The sequence below is a fragment of the Sorex fumeus genome, unplaced genomic scaffold, assembly GCF_029834395.1.
Source record: "Sorex fumeus unplaced genomic scaffold, SorFum_2.1 ptg000155l, whole genome shotgun sequence".
Lineage (NCBI taxonomy): Eukaryota > Metazoa > Chordata > Mammalia > Eulipotyphla > Soricidae > Sorex > Sorex fumeus.
The window spans coordinates 2,726,874-2,744,269 of NW_026606212.1; the positions used below are offsets into that span (position 1 = coordinate 2,726,874).

The 17,396-nt window shown below is 43.0% G+C and overlaps 1 protein-coding gene across 1 annotated transcript in view; it reads right to left on the minus strand.

Annotated features, from left to right (window-relative positions):
* TMEM116 (transmembrane protein 116) overlaps window positions 1-17,396 on the minus strand; it is a 31,749-nt gene that overhangs the window by 3,300 nt on the left and 11,053 nt on the right. Inside the window, exons 4-7 of the mRNA XM_056107195.1 lie at window positions 11,258-11,362; window positions 6,857-6,906; window positions 4,250-4,333; window positions 2,884-3,025 (exon numbers count right to left, since the gene is read on the minus strand). Coding sequence (XP_055963170.1) covers window positions 2,884-3,025; window positions 4,250-4,333; window positions 6,857-6,906; window positions 11,258-11,362 — 381 coding nt within the window. The remainder of the gene's footprint in view (window positions 1-2,883; window positions 3,026-4,249; window positions 4,334-6,856; window positions 6,907-11,257; window positions 11,363-17,396) is intronic.

Here is a 17,396-nt window from a genome sequence, read left to right on the forward strand (position 1 = left end):
CAAGGATATACCTTTTCTGTGTCTGACGTCAACAATCCTGAGATCTTTTCCTTACTCATAATATGCATAAGAAATTAAAATTAAGATCTAACCAACCCGATCCTTCTTGAAAGTCTCATCAGAAATTATATTGGAGGTACCCCATAGTTAATACCCTTGATATATATATATATGTATGTATATATATATATATCTCCCCCTTTATCTGTGGTTTCACTTTTTATAAGCTTCAGTTATCAGTAGTCAAGCCTGGCCCAAAAATACTGTCTATAATAAGATATGTTGGGAGTGATTCCGCAGTCCTTTGACTTATCAACATTTAATATAAATTTTGTTTCACTATTATTTTTGTTTTAAACTCATACTATACTTAGTGATGACTTAAACTTCATCATAAGTATACGTAAATAGGGAAAAAAATAGTGTCGATAGGACTTGATACTATTCATGGCTTCAAGCATACACTGGAGGACTGGAGAGTTAGTGGGGAAGGCACTCGCCTGGCAAGCTCTGACCCAGGTTGAACCACCAGCACTACATATGATTCCCTGAGCCCCAAGTCAGGAATAATCCCTGAGCATAGCCAGGTGTGACGCAAAAGCCAAAAGCCTCCCCCCGCAAAGCATGCATTGGGGGTTTTGGGATGCAAACACTCTGGTTAAGAGTGGACGACTTGAGGGGCTGGAGTGATAGCACAGCAGGTAGGGCGTTTGCCTTGCACATAGCCGACCTGGGTTCAACTCCCAGCATCCCACATGGTCTCCCGAGTACTGCCAGGAGTAATTCCTGAGTGCATGAGCCAGGAGGAACCCCTGTACATCGCTGGGTGTGACCCAAAAGGCAAAAAAAAAAAAGAGTGGACGACTTGAGGGGGAGGGGGAGTAAGGTTAGAGGAAGGGGGAGTTCCTGTTGATGCCTGGGTGTAGGCAAGCACCTTTTCTGCTGTATCATCTCTCCAGACCCCACCTGAGTTATTCTGAAGAAGCAAAAAAGAATTCCCATGATCCCAGGTTTTGGCAGACTTGTCTCTTTTGTCAGTTATAAATAGAAATCATTAAATCTATTTTAATATAAATTAATCAGTGTTCTCTCCTTACAAAGCTATTGAACTAAGCTATTTCCATAATTTTTTATCAAAGGAAATTCTCCACAATTATATTTGGTTTACATACGTTAGGAAAATCAAACATATGTATGTTATAAACTGCATCTAGCAGTACACAGCCTGCAATCCCTGAACCTGCATGTGATAAAAAGCATATATGGAAGGGCCGGAACAATAGTACAGCAGGTAGGACACTTGCCCTGCACATGGCTGACCAGGGTTCTATTCCGACTCCCACAAGCTCTGTCAGGAATAATTCCTGAGTACAGAGCCAGGAGTAACTCCTGAATATCACCAGGTGTGGCCCCAAACCAAAACAAGACAAAAGTAGATATGGAAAAAAAAAAGAAAAAGAAAAATGCCTATTTGCTTGCTGATTTCATACTAGGTTTTCCAACATAGATAACAGATTGTCCCTTGGAACTGGAGAGATAGTACAGTGGGTAGATAGCATAGTAGATTGCATGTAGCCAACCCGGGTTTGATTGTGGGCATCCTATATTTGGTGGTCCCTAAGTCCACCAAAAATGATTCCTGAATTCAGAGCTAAGAGTAACTCTTGAGCACCACTAGTTGTGGCCAAAACAAAAAATAAAAAATAAAAAACCCATATGGTCCAAAGGTGGTTCTTTCAATTGCACATCATCTTGATGATGTCAATAAATATTTAATAAGTCTCAAGGGGTGAAGAAATAGTGCAGGGGTTAAAGTACATATGTTGTGTATGGCCAATGCTAAGTTGATCCCCAGCACACATCTCCCCCTGAAGGTCCATTAGCACCACAAGGTGTATCCCTGGAAGCTTCTGAGCCACACTAGGGTGGCGCAGATAATCCCCAGCACCACAGGGTCTCGGCAAAACTGCATCCTCAGGCCCTTGCACTGAATCACTAGTTCATATTTGTGTGATAAACTGCATCGAGAATTTCCAGGAGGGGCCCTGAGCATCCTGAGCAGTGCCTGGGTGAACCAAAATTTTAAAATGAAATTAAAAAAAAATTAAAATTAATTAAATAAGTAAATCTCTGACCACTCATCACCTTAGCCCCAATTAGGCATTAGTATAAACTGCAAAGTTCATTTTCAAAAATTTAAACTAAAGCACATGTCTTGTGTTCTGAAATGTCACCCTTTATAAAAAATATACAGGGGCTGGAGTGATAGCACAGCAGGTAGGGCGTTTGCCTTGCACATGGCCGACCCGGGTTCGATTCGATTCCAGCACCCCATATGGTCCCCTGAGCACCTCCAGGAGTAATTCCTGAGTGCAGAGCCAGGAGTTAACCCCTGTGCATTGCCAGGTGTGACCCAAAAAGAATATAGATAGATAGATAGATAGATAGATAGATAGATAACACCAGTTTCCTGGTCTGCTCCTCCATGAAGAGCTACAGTAATGTTTATTAATTCCAGGGTGAGTATCATCCTCAAAAAATGGACATAGGGGACTGGAGCGATAGCAGAGAGGGTAGGGCGTTTGCCTTGCATGCGGCCAACCCGGGTTCGATTCCCAGCATCCCATATGGCCCCCTGAGCACCACCAGGAGTGATTCCTGAGTGCAGAGCCAGGAATGGCCCCTGTGCATCACCAGGTATGATCCAAAAGGCAAAAAAATAGGACATAGGCTTTCCCCAACTCATTTGGGAAGTCCAAAATGTCAAGGTAGTGATTACACGGTCAAGATCTCTTAGCCAACCCATCTTTCCCAGACCCTGAGACTAATGCTCCATCCCTCCCAGTCTTCTCTCTCTCCAAAAGGCAGGTAGAGATAACATACCACAATTAAAATGAGGCTTAGTAGAAAACTGGCCATGAAAATGGACACTCTATAAAAATGCAGTATGCTACAGACTGATGAGTTGGCCGACAGCAGTAGTTCACTCATGGCTAATGGTGGTGGCGAGTGCACCAGGATACACCTGGGACGAGAATAGGACAGGATCACTGCTACAGACAGACGATAACAGTGCAATATAAGTTCACGAGTACGTAATTTTTAATTGTTATTTTTCTACCTTTGCCCATAGCACTTTGTTCCTTCTCTCTCACAGATACAGTATTTTCTACTTTGTGACATATTTCTAAGTGTGTGCGTGTGTGTGTGTGTGTGTGTGTGTGCGCGCGCGCGCGTATGTGTGCTAACCTTGACTACTCTTGTTCCATTTTTTTCTTTTTCTTTCTTTTTTTTTTATGGACACACCTGGCACTGCTCAGGAGGTAACTCCTGGCTCTGCACTCAGGAATCACTCCTGGCAGGGCTTTGGGGACCATATGGGATGCTGGGGACTAAACCTGGGTTGGCCATGTACAAGACAAAAACGCCTATCTACTGTACTATCACTCCAGCCCCTAGATATCATTTTTTTTATTTTATTAGTGAAATACCATGAGGTACAGTTGTAGACTTACAAATTTTTGTGCTTGGGTTTCAGTTATACAATGATCCAGTACCATCCCTCCACCAGTGCCCATTCTCCATCATTTACATTTTTTAAAAATTTTTGTTAGTGAAACACCATGAGGTACAGCTGTAGATTTACAAATTTTTGTGCTTGGGTTTCAACTGTACAATGATCAAACACCCATCCCTCCACCAGTGCCCATTTTCCACCACCACGGGTCCCAGTATCCCTCCCACCCCCCATCCCCCCATCTCACCCTACCTCTGTGGCAGGGTATTCCCTTTTGTTCTCTCTCTCATTTTGGGTGTTTGGTTTGCAAAAGAGGCATTGAGTGGCAATCATGTTTGGTTTATAGTCTACTTTCAGCAGATCACCCTCACATCCTAGATATCATTTTTAACACAAACAAGTTGGTGAGAAAAATGTGTATAAATACTTTGTCCTTGCTTGAAGCTGCCTTTGTGGCTGAAGATGTTCCAGGGTTTTAAATAGACTTTGTCTTGGACTCTACAAAGTACACACACTGTAGTAGCACTGTAGCACTGTCCTCCTGTTGTTCATCTATTCGCTCGAGCAGGCTCAGTAACATCTACATTGTGAGACTTGTTGTTACTGTGTTTGTCATATCGAATACATCAGAGGTAGCTTGCCAGGCTTTGCCGTGTGGGATAAATACTTCAATTTTTTAAAAATAAAATAATATAGTCTACCGTGAGAACAATGTATTTGGTTTTTAGTCACCTGTAGTTCTGACTGAAGTTGTAGAAACATTCACTCACATTGCCCAGACAGAATACAGGTGTCATCAACAGTAGAGGTATCAGGCTAGGAGAAAAAAACTTATGATGATGGGAAGGAAAAATCTGGTTTAGTCATTTTCATGCCTTTTCCCTTCATAGACTACTTTCCTGTTCTCCTAATTCTATAACCCCCCTTCCCATTCTCCACAAATATATACACATTTAATTTACTCAAGAAAAAAATTCCTTAAAAGTCTTTTCCGGTTCCTAAGGAAGTTGAGTAAGGACTGCATTTTATCCCTAGGTTAATATACCAAATAGTTTCATAGACCCTGGGAGTTGTGTAGTCAAATTAAAAATCTAAGTCAGGAGACCAAAGGATGTTCAGTGACTATTTGGGGGTCACACCTGGCTGTGCTTAGGACTTACTCCTGGCTCTGTGCTCAGGTATCACTCCTGGCAGTGCTCAGGGTGCTGAGGATTAAACTTGGAGATCAAGGAAAGTGCCTTACCCACTGTATTATCTTTCTGGTCCCTGAATTAATTTTGAATCACCGCATATTCAGAAATTTTACTGCTGCCAAATTTTTTGTGACTCCCTTACATTCAGTTATATGACTCCATATGGGATCCCAATCCACAGTTTAAAAAGCTAGAGACAGCTTGCTCTTCAAAATGTGCTCTCCCTGGAACAAGTATCTCATTTGCTTGTCTCTGTGTTTCTTTGCCATATCCACTCTGGAGAAGTCCCGCTTTCTCTCAAACATGTACTTCTTCTTTCTTTTCTCTCACATCTTTCTAAGGAAGTTTCAATAATAAACAATAACTTGCTTCACTTAAAAAAAAGATGATTTCTACATTACTCTTTATCTACTTTGATCACATTCAATATTTTGACACCAGACCCACCAAGGTTGGAGTTCATGCCAATTCAATCAGCTAATCAGTGGCTGAATAAATAGCAGTACTCCTACATTAAAAAAAAAAAAAGCTAGCAGCTTGTCTTGTAAGCCTGAGGCTATGAAATCGACTTTGTTCTGGTGCTGCTACAGGTACCAAGCCCAGTCCTGAGGCTTCTACTATTTGAACCTAGCACTCTGCTCTCCACAAGTTCCAGCACGGCCAGTGATTCCTAGATTAAACACAGTCATATGTATGCAGGCACTGAAAATAAAGGGTATGGTCTGTTGTGAGAACCAAAACTTAAAAGATAAATTTGAGCAGTATGGCCTGTATGGCCTCTGGTAATCATGCGTGTGAACCTAGCAAGTGCTAAAACAAGAATGAACATGGGCGCCCAATTCATATGAGATGACCCTGAGAAAGCTTATGGACAAACACTAACTAAAGGAGTGTGTTCTGGCAAGCACCACAACTAAATACGTGAGTTCCACAGCAACCACTGGTGCAGCCACCTTAGCCTAAGAGCAGAGGGAAAGGAAGGGGAAATGGGGGGGGAAAAGCTCTGTGCTCAGTGTATTTTACTTTATTTATTTATTTTGCTTTTTTTGGGTCTCACCTGGAGATGCACAGGGGTTACTCCTGGCTCTACACTCAGGAATTACTCCTGGCAGTGCTCAGGGGACCATAGAGAATGCTGGGAATCGAACCCAGGTTGGCCGCATGCAAGGCAAACCCCTAGCCACTGTTCTATCTCTCCAGCCCCTCAATGTTTTACTTTACAGAGTGATCATCTTCGTCCCCAAAGCTCTTCCTTTAAATAGTCTGATACCCAATTACCCAGCTACATAGAGGCAGCATTTTGTAAAAGGAAAGAGTACAGACTAAGTCCCAAAGTCCCAAATAAAATCTTCCCTCTACTGAGGTGAGATCCAGACCCTTTCAAGCCAACCACTGTAAGACTCTCACCCATATTATAAAGGTGGATGAAATCTTGAAAGCTTTCCATTGTAACTCTTTTTCTAAGGAAAAGCAGCCACATCTGGTGGTGGTGATGGGGGTGGGGGTGCTACTCCTCACTCCCCCATTGCAATGTCCAGGGGTTATTTCCAATAGTGCTTGGGGAATTATGGGGTACAGGGATTGAACCTCGGGCTTCTACATGCAAAGCATGCACCCAGTCCTTTGTGTTAGCTCCCAGAACAGTTACAACTTTTTGTGATACTTGAAAATGAATTAGAGGGGCTGGAGCAATGGCACAGTGGGTAAGGCATTTGCCTTGCATGCTGCTGACCCAGATCCAATCCCTGGCACATCCCATATGGTCCCATAAGCACCGCCAGGAATGATTCCTAAACGTGTCCAGCCAGAAGTAACCCCTGAACATCGCCAGATGTGACCCAAAAAGCCAAAAAAAAAAGTTAACTGACTTAGAACTTAATATCTGTTTGATTATGACTTAGAACCTTATATGACTTAGAACTAAAACTAAAACTTAGGACTAAAATCAAAATCTGTATCTTCACACTGCTTAATTTATAACCAATAAACTAATATTCACTGCTTCCTACTCAGTAAGGCCTTTTGAACATCTAGGTATGACAGATTCAATGAATATTAAATAACACTTTCCTCCTCTTTGTGCCCACCGCAGCCAACCCCAGAGTAATAAGTGAACATTTTGCCAGAAAGAAAGCAAAAATCTTACCTGGAAAAAATTAAGGCTATTTGACCAATTTTATAAGTATCATCTATAACCTATGGAAAGAATATATGTGATTAATGTTCTAGCATACTAACAACCATACTATAATAAACACCAGTATATTATTGACTACCTGATAGGGTAAAATTTCCAATACCTAGTTTGCTCTGTCAAGAAATATCTGGCAGACAATGGGGCTGGAGTGATGGTACAGTGGGTAGGGTGTTTGCCTTGCATGCGACTGATCTGGGTTATATCCCTGGCATTCCATATGGTCCCCTGAGAACCTCCAGGAGTAATTCCTGAGTGCATGATCCAGGAGTAACCCCCGAGCATTGCTGGGTGTGACCCAAAAAGCAAAAAAAAAAAAAAAGAAAGAGAGAAATATTTGGCAGACGAAGAGCCAGAAGAAATCCCTGAGCACCACTGGACGTGATCCCCCGCAAAAGAAAAAGCTTATTATTCATCCTCACTTCAACAAAACAGATATTTCCTTGGCTTCGGGGCTAGAGAATTTTATCTGTATAACTATCAATTTTTAAATGTGAAAGAACCACAAAGAAAGTCAACCAAAATACGTTTTGTTTGTTTCCACATCCAGCAGTGCTCAGGACTTACTCCTGGCTCTGCACAGGCATCACTCCCAGCAGGGCTTGGGAGACCATGTGAAGTGGAAGCCTGACACATTGCTTCTCTGCCCCCCACCCCAAATATCTTAATAAAATGTTTGGATACCAGCATAAATTTTCTTTAAAAAGACAAGGGCTGGAGGGATATCACAGGGCTTGCTCTGCATCTTTCCGATTTTGGTACAACTCCCCAGCAACACGTGTGGTCTCCCAAGCACTGTCAGAGTTATTCCTGAGTACAGGGCCAGGATTAGTCCCTGAGCAGGTCTGGCTACTGTGGACATAAAAAGAAAAAAAGTAAATGGGCCAGAGAGAACTCAAGCATTAGAGTATAGGCCTAGGAAGTGTGTTGCGTGAAGTCCTGAGTTTAATCCCCAATGCACCATATGGCTCTGTGAGTACTACCAGTGGTCCATTTAGAACTGGAGAAACTAACTGGAAAGAATGTTCAGGAGGCCATCGATGGTCCCAGAGATCAATCCTGGGTGGTCTACATCCAAGGAAAGCACCTAAAACCTTGTGATATCTCTCTGATCCTATGTGAAACTCTTATTTATTTTTTGGTTTTTGGGCCATACCCGGCCATGCTCGGGGTTACTCCTGGCTCTGCTCCAGTGACCATATGGGATGCCAGGGATTGAACCTGGGTTGCCATGTGCAAGGCAAGTTCCCTACCTGCTGTACTATCTCCTTGATTCTCTATGTGAAGCTTTAAAAAAAATTGTGCTTTGGGCTGGAGAGATAGCACAGCGGGTAGGGCGTTTGCCTTGCACGCAGCCGACCCAGGTTCGATTCCCACCATCCCATATGGCCCCCTGAGCACCGCCAGGAGCAACTCCTGAGTGCAAAGCCAGGAGTAGCCCCTGTGCATCGCCAGGTGTGACCCAAAAAGAAAAAAAATTGTGCTTGTATGGGATGAATCAATAGTACGGTGGGTAGGGTGCTTGCCTTGCATATGGCTGACCCAGGTTTGATCCTCTGAGCCTCCCATATGGCCCCCCCAAGCCTGTCAAGAGTGCCTGCTAAGCACAGAGCCATGAGTAACTCCAAAGCACAGGTGGATGTGGTACAAAAACAAACAGAAAAGTATACTTGTATTATTTAAAATAGGGTGTGCATTAGAAATAATGAATGTTATGAACTATGCTCTTTTAAATTTTTTTGGTTTCGGGGTTACATCTGGTGATGCTCAGGGCTTATTCCGGACTCTATGCTCAGGAATCACTCTTGGCAGTTCTTGGGGCACTATATGTGGTACTGGGGATCGAACCTGGCTTGCCCTTATACAAGACAAGTGCTCTACCCACTATACTATCTCAGCAACTCAAAATAAGTTCTTTTTTTATTTTTGGGCCATTCCCAGTGATGTTCAGGGGTTACTCCTGGCTCTGCAATCAGGAATTACTTCTGGAAGTACCTGGGGAACCATATGGGATGGTGGGGATCAAACTCTGGTAGGCCATATGCAAGGCAAGCACCCCACTCGCTGTACTTTCTCTCTAGGCCCAATATGCTCTATGTCATTTATTTCTGCTGTAATTTTTACTACTTCCTTTTCTAACTGAGTCTCAATTTTTCCTAAGCTGAGCTCTGTGTGTGTGTGTGTGTGTGTGTGTGTGTGTGTGTGTGTGTGTGTTGTTTTGGAGCTACACCCAGCAGTGTTCAGGAGTTACTCCTTGCAGTGCTCAGGGAACAGTATAGTCCTGGGAATCGAATCTGGGTCTTCTGTGTGCAAAGTATGCACTCAGTCTATCTGTGGCCCAAGCATAGTTTTTTCTATGCTGGTTTTACTTGTATAATGAGGTCAGCTTGTGTTGCTCTAAACTTCCCTCTTAGTACAGCTTTTACTATATTTCACTTTTTCTGGTAAGTGGTCCCTTGATTTTTTTTCCGTTGTCTCCAGGTATTTTGGGGGCCCTCCCTAGCAGTTGGCTCAAGAGGCTGCCAGAGTAGAGGTACTCCTGGCAAAATTCAGCCCAACTGCAATCCTGACTGGCTTGTGCTTGTGTCTGGCAGTGCTGTGGGCTCAGGCCTGGCAGTACTGGGGGTAACCAGGGTTATATCCAGTGACACTCAGCCATGTGGTCCCTGGGATCAAACTCAGGGTCCCACACATGCAAGGAATGTGCCCTAGTCCTTTGGACTATTTCCCCAATCCAACCAGATACTTTAAAATTTACCTTTTATCTTATCATTACTCCATTTTTAATTAGAATATTGTTTATTCACAAAGTTGTGCTTTCTCTTCCTTTTGATTAGTGGGCTTATAATTTCATACCATTACTATGTAAAGCGAGATCGGGCGCGTTCAGGGTGGTATGGCCTTAGACCATTGCTGGAGCGATAGCACAGCGGTAGGGCGTTTGCCTTACAAGTGGCGAACATGGCCAACCCGAGTTCAATTCCTCCGCCCCTCCCGGAGAGCCCGGCAAGCTACCAAGAGTATCTCGCCCACACGGCAGAGCCTGGCAAGCTACCCGTGATGTATTCGATATGCCAAACACAGTAACAAGTCTCATGATGGAGACGTTACTGGGCCCACTCGAGCAAATCGATGAACAACGGGAGGACTATGACCATACTATCTAAAAATATGCTTTCTAAGAATATAAACTTTATAGTGGGGCCAGAACAATAGTACAGTGCTAAGGTGCTTGCAACCAGCCTAGATTCAATTCCGGCACTCCATATAGTTTCCTGAGCACTTCCAGGAGTAATTCTTGAGTGCAGAGTCAGAAGTAACCCATGAGCATTGCTGGGTGTGGCCCCAAAACATATGTGAGTGTATACACACACACACACACACACACACACACACACACTATATTCATGAATTTACTGAGAACAAACATGTTCCAAAATAAGGTTGATTGTTTATCATGCCCAGTGGTGTTGAGGGCTTACTCCTGACTCTGTACTCAGGGATCCCTCCCAGTGGGATCAGGGACCATATGTGGTGTTGAGTATCTAACCCAAGTCAGCCGCATACAAGGCAAGTGCCCAACCAACGGTTCCGTCACTCCAGCTCCCAAAGTATGTTCAACCCTTCAGAATATTCCTTAAACACTTGAAAAATAACATACTTAAGGACAGTTTAGGGTGGAATTCTCTGTTAATGTCTATTAAGTCTTATCAATTGGTCATTTAAGGTCATTAAGCACTGTTCTTTTTTAGAAATTATAAATGATATCATTTATATATATATCATTTTCTCTCTTTTTTAAAAAAATAAGAATCCCTCCTGGAAAGCGTTAGGGGGCTGGAGCAATCTCTATTGGTGGTCAGGAGACACCAAGGCAAAATCCAGTGGTGAGCAGAGGGTTGTGTACTTCCAGGGATCAAACTGAGGACCTCACACATGTTAGGCATGTCCTCTACCACTTGATCCATATCTCTGGCCTGGAATAGTTTTCTTAGTTTCTCTCTGCTACTTTATTGTGTATGGAATCACAAGATATTTTCACATATTTATTTTATAGCCTGAATCTTTACTATGGCTGCTTATTATTTCTAATTGTTTCTGGTAAGTCGAGTTTTGGTGAGTCTGTGTATAATATTATGCCGGTCACAATAGTTACCTCTTCCTTTCCTGTTTGAATACCTTTTATTTCTTTTTCTTACATAATTGTTCAGGTTAGGATTTCCAGTATTATCGTTAAAGGAGAGTGATAAAAGTAGGTATCTGATCTTAGTTGAAAAGCTTTTAGTTTTTTATCATTGATTAAAATGTTAGCTATTGACATATGATTAACTATCAGCTCTGAATAAAACTTACTGGTGGAGTTCTGCTTTGTCTGCTCTGTTTATGTTTCATCCTCATTTCTTTGCACAGGTACCAGATATAATTGGCGGTGTAGAAAAATGATGACATGTAGAATACCTAGGAGAAAATTTTAAGAAACTAATCATAACTATTCCACTCTGATATTTCTTCAACTTATTTTATTGTTTTCTGTTGGATATTAACCTGTATAATTTCCAGGGGTGGCGGGGGGCTCTCTCCTCCTGGCCACCTGGGTTGGAGGGGGGGTTCAGCCTGCTCCCCCAGCCGGGGCGGCCCATGCCATGGGCCAGACAGAGGAGGAAATGAGGGCCAAGGCAGTTGATTGATAAGTTGCCATTTATTCCACTCTCCCCACGTGCCTATTCCGGTCTCTCTGAACCCGCCATCCTCGTCTCACACTGCTCCTCATTCCCGTCTCCTCCTGTCTCTCCTGTTCATCTCTCTGCATTCCATCTCACAGCCCTGCTCTCTTTCTCTCTCCACATGCCTGCTCCTGCATTCTTCTCCATTCTTCTCTCTCTGTCCTGCTTGCTAGTCTCTCTGCACTCCATCTCACAGCCCTGCTCCCTCTCATCTCTTCAATTCTTCTTTCTCTCTTATCTCTCTTCAACCCCAGCACTCCCAGCCGAGCTACACCCAGTCAGGTAGCAAAATAACATAAGAAAACCCTTCCTGACTGCCAGGCTCAAGGGCAGAAACACCACCTAGGGGTATTCCAAAGCCCTTCCTGACTGCCCAGGGGCAAAATACCTCTTAAGGTGTTTTTCTCTTTGCCTCAGTCAACAAGTTAATACCAGTTATTTCTGTATGAACACAGTAAGAGATATACTGAAGCTTGCAGGACAGCTCTCCTGGGAACATCTTGCCACAGACTCAGACTACAGAGCTCAGGCCAGATTAATCATTCCTAACCCTAACAGGGTCCGAATCTAGTTATTTTTGGATCGTGACCGCATTTGTCCATGACCAAGCTCTTAACTTATAGTTAAGCATTATAAGTTAATGGCCCATCTCAATGCCAGGGTAGCACATAGCTCATAGCTTGCCCTGGGTCCATCCAGTCCCTCCTCCGGACCCTGCCTTTTAGGGGTGCTAGGAATTAATGGCAGCTGAGGCTTAGGTCCAGAGAACAGATGCCCAGAAGGAAAATATCACTGAGAGTCAATAAACTCCCACATTATATAAGCACAGTATTTACTGTCTTCTTGTATCCATACAAAAAGGACATTGCTCTGAACTAACTATGCAAAGGACTTAAGGAGAAGAGAAAAACAATATTTACAAGTCAACAGAGCACGAAGAAAGTTACAAATAAACACAGAGGAATGGGCGCACTGTGATGAAAGTAACTCAATAAACCTAAAGTCCCTGCGCAATGCAGAAAAGGCAAACCAATGTTATCCATGTTATCCTAAGTATTTTAGGCTTCATCAGTGAATTGCCCTTTTCCTTCTCCCAGAAGAAACTTAACAGTGCTCTTGCAAGCACCCCTAATCTCCCAAATTTATCTTTATCCTTTCCTTTGTATTAGTTACTAAGTCAAAACCTCTGGTGACTCTGGACTTTGTTTTTGAAGTGAATTACTTGCTTTTCTATTTCCCCTATAGCACTTCATATTTTACTATAGAGTAGTGTTCTTTGCTTAAATACATTACACTGTTAATGGTGTGCTCCTAATATTTGGGAGTTGATTGACTGAAAAATATCTACTCTTGGGCATCCATCATAATTACTTGACTCAGGTTTCATTGCCATAGTTCCTAACACTCCAGAAAGGGAGGTCCCACCATGGGACCGTGATGGACTTGGGGCAAGTGGCGAAGCTACCCCAGCACTAAAATGGGACAATCTAGAAAGCATAAAAGCATGGTCTTTTATGGACTATTATGTCTTAAGAGATAGGACCCCCATGGGGAAGGACAACCTAAACTGGCCTGAGGACTTAGTCTGGGATTTATGGCCTTGCTTGCCCTCGGATCTCAGAGAACTAAGTTTTGGAAACTATATTTCTTACTGTGTTTATCCAAATAGCTGCAAGTGTTAATAAGAGCTGGAGCGATAGCACAGCGGTAGGGCGTTTGCCTTGCACGCGGCCAACATGGCCGATGAGAGTTCAATTCCTCCACCCCTCTTGGAGAGCCGGGCAAGCTACCGGGAGTATCTTGCCCGCACGGCAAAGCCTGGCAAGTTATCCGTGACGTATTTGATATGCCAAACACAGTAACAATAAGTCTCATGATGGAGACGTTACTGGGCCCACTCGAGCAAATCGATGAACAACGGGAGGACAGTGCTACAGTGCTAAAGTTGACTGCTTAATATGTTCAATTAAAGGGAAAGAGGACATATAGATATTCCTGGGAGACAGAATGTCTCCTTGAGTTAATCCCCCCAAGAGAATTGCCTCCATTTAAAGACTTTACCTCTGGAATGATCAATCACACCTATGTGCAGTCCTATACCTCGAACCCCCTCAGATGTGCTATAAGTATGCTAACAGCTCTGCCCTAAATGGGCCATTTTGACCATCAGTTTGTGGCTCCCCATATTTTTATTCCTCTGCTGGGGAGGCCAGATAGGCAGCTCTCTACCACCAAATGCAGTTGTTGTGCACTCACACTTTGAACTCACACTGCCTAAAACATACCTTAATGATTGGAGAGATGGCACAATGGACTAAGCATATACTTTGCATGCAGGAGGTCAATGTTTGATCCCCAGCATCACATGGTTCCCAAGGACCAATATGAGTGACCTCTTAAGTATCGAGTCAAAAGTAGTGTCATGGGGCGGGAGCGATAGCACAGCTGGTAGGGCTTTTGCCTTGCCCGCAGCTGACCTGGGTTCGATCCCCAGCATCCCGTATGATCCCCCAAGCATCGCCAGGAGTAATTCCTGAGTGCAGAGCCAGGATTAACCCCTGAGCATCACCATATGTGACCCAAAAGGCAAAAAAAAAAAAAAGTAGTGCCATGAGCAATTCTTGGTGTACAACTCCCCAAAAGAACTAAGGTGAAAAACAATCCTTATGAACTGAAAGACAACACCTAGCAGGCTGGATCCAATTGTGGAGGCTCCCAAGCATCACTGGCATGGCCCAAGAATTCCCATTACAGCGCCCAAGCAAGACAACATCCTTCGGCCTCCACATTAAACCCAATTGGCCAGAAATCATCAGGTTCCTACATCTCCTGTATACCACTTGGAAGGTCCAAGACAAAAAATAAAAATAAGGCTGAGGAAATTGCTCAAAGCACTGGAGTGTATGTCTGGTATACACAGAGCCTTGATGCTTGTAAGGCAGGGCCTCCAGAGCACTCCCAGGAACAGTTTTAGTTGGGGTGGCCTCCAGCACAGCTGAGGAAGCTCCCCCTCTCAAAACAGTAACAACAAACTCCAAAGAGAAATTCTGAAACTGAGGAATGAATGTAATTAATGAAATCAAAGCTGCAATAGAGAGAGTTAACATCATATTTTAACTAGAAAAACAAACCTATAAATTCAAGGACAATTCTTTTGAAATTTTCCAGACAAAAGAAAGAAAAGAATGAAAAGGAAACAAGGTTGTACAAGTTATTCAAAGACAAAACAAGTTATTCAAAGAAATAATTGCTGGGCCAGGGATGTAACTCAGTGGTGGAGCACTTGCTTTGCATGGGTACAGCCTTGAATTTGAATTTAACTACTGACACCAATTCCCCTACACACACAAAAAAAGAGAAAAAAAAGACCTAAGAAATATTGGCTGAAATTGTTCCAAATCTGAAGAGCGATATAGCCGGATCTCTACTATGGCCCAAGAACTCTGTGCCCTTAAGTGCATGACAATCAAATGTGCTACCCACAGGTGTTTCACTTGAAGCAACAGCAATGGGGGAAAAAAAAAAGACTGTGAGCTAAACAAAAGATGAGGGTTTGTATCATAGCCAAACAAATAATGAGGGTTTGTATCACAATATTACTGCCTGATATGAAAGACTAAAGGGAGTTCTTCAGACAAATGGATAAAGAAACTGGCACATCTATGCAGCTGTCAGGAAAGATGAAGTCATGAAATTTGCCTTTAAACAGATGGACATGGAGAGTATCATGCTGAGTGAAATGACTTAGAAGGAGAGAGACAGACACAGAATGACTACATTCATTTGTGGTATGTAAAAATATATATACTAGAAGACTAATACCCATGGCCAGTGAAAACAGAGGCTAGGAGGACTGGTCAATGGTTGGAAATAACCACAAGTATATGTGGGGCTGAAGGTAGATAAGATAGAGAAGAGATCAATATGACAATAATAGCTGGGAATAATCAGGCTGGACAATATCTGAGGGTTAAAATTAGGTAAGGAATGTCTTGAGGGGCATTGAGAGTGGTAGTACAGCATGCGGTCAAACTGGGTTTGATACCCGGCATCTCATATGGTCCCCCAAGCACTACCAGGAGCAATTCCTGAGTGTAGAGCCAGGAGTAATCCCTGAGCATTGCCAGATGTGACCCAAAAAGAAAAAAAAAGGATATTCTTGATAACCTTTCAGTTTCAATACTGCAAACCACAATGCCCAAAAAGAGAGGGACAGAAGACAGAGAGAGATACAGAGAGAAAGTGAGAGAGAGAGAGAGAGAGAGAGAGAGAGAGAGAGAGAGAGAGAGCCTGCCATAGAAACAGGCAGGGGGTTGGGGGGTGGGATGATGGGAGGAAAACTGAGGACACTTGTGCTGGGAAATGTACACTGGTGGAGGGATGGGTGTTGGAATATTGTATGACTGAAATCCAATCATGAACAGCTTTGTGAGTATCTATCTCACAGTGATTCAATTAAAAAGTTTTTTTAAAAAAGGGGGAGTTCTCTTCAAGATATATGCTAATAGATATGAAATCCTAGGAACGTATAAATTCATTGGTAAGGGATATAGTCAAATACAAAATATAATAGGTGCTCAAAACAACATGCTTCATTAAACATTGCTTTTGTTATCATGTTGACGAGAAAAAAGAAATCTTACTGACTTTGAAGGAAACACTATAATTCAAGGACCTGGATTTACATGATTTCACTTCAAGTTTCCAAGACTTACTGATGACAGAGTGTAGACAGTGAGATAGGGGAGCCCTGGTAATGTGCATTAAGAGAAAAACACTGTCTGGAAATATAACTAGCCCAAAGACATGAGCCTTAGACACAAAACCTGTCTGCGAGGATTCTGCCTTTGAGAAGCAGAATTTCAGGTCCAGAGAGCCTGGTTGGACCCCCTGGGAAGAGAGGCAAAGGCCAAGCTAAAAATATCAGAGAAGACCATCAACAGCTCCCTGCTCTCTTCCTGGACAATCATTCTAGCCACAGACATTGGGCTGCAGTTTGGAAAAACTGTATATAAACTAATTTGGCAGAGGCAAAAGGCACATTATTTCCCTATTCCAGTGAACTTATCCTTATCTCTGTCTGAGATATGGATTTTTTTTTTTTACGACAGGGCATGAATTCTCTATCTTGGCAATTTGCTGCAGATCTTCTTGGGATGTGTGATTGGCTCTCCTCACCTGGAGAAGCCCACATAGTCCTTTCCCCTCAGTTCACAAACAAACATGCCCTATTTCACTATTCCTGTAGCACTGTAGCACTGTCCTCCCGTTGTTCATCGATTTGCTTGAGTGGGCCCAGTAACGTCTCCATTGTGAGACTTATTGTTACTGTGTTTGGCATATTAAATATGTCACGGGTAGCTTAAAAACAAAACAAAACTGTGACTTACAAAGTTATTGATAGTTGAGTTTTAGACATATATTGCAACAACAATCCCACCACCAGTGTCAACTTCCCTCCTCTAGTGTTCCTATATGCCAAGTACGGTATATATTTGTCTATATACCTTACCAATTCTCCACCCCCAACCTCTGTCCCACTTCACCCCTGTCAACTTGACAGGCACATTACAAAGTTTCTCCTGAAATTCTTTTCTGGGAGGGAAGGTGATGCTCTGGAAAACCTGAGCAGAGGTTTTCTCACTCCAAAGCTCCCTGAGTACTCAAGTGATGGGGACCAGTTCCCAGGCAGTGTAGGTCATGTGTGTTTCAGATATGGCTTGATAGGTGTCTTGTGGGCTGATGGGATGCTAGCATTCAAGCCACAT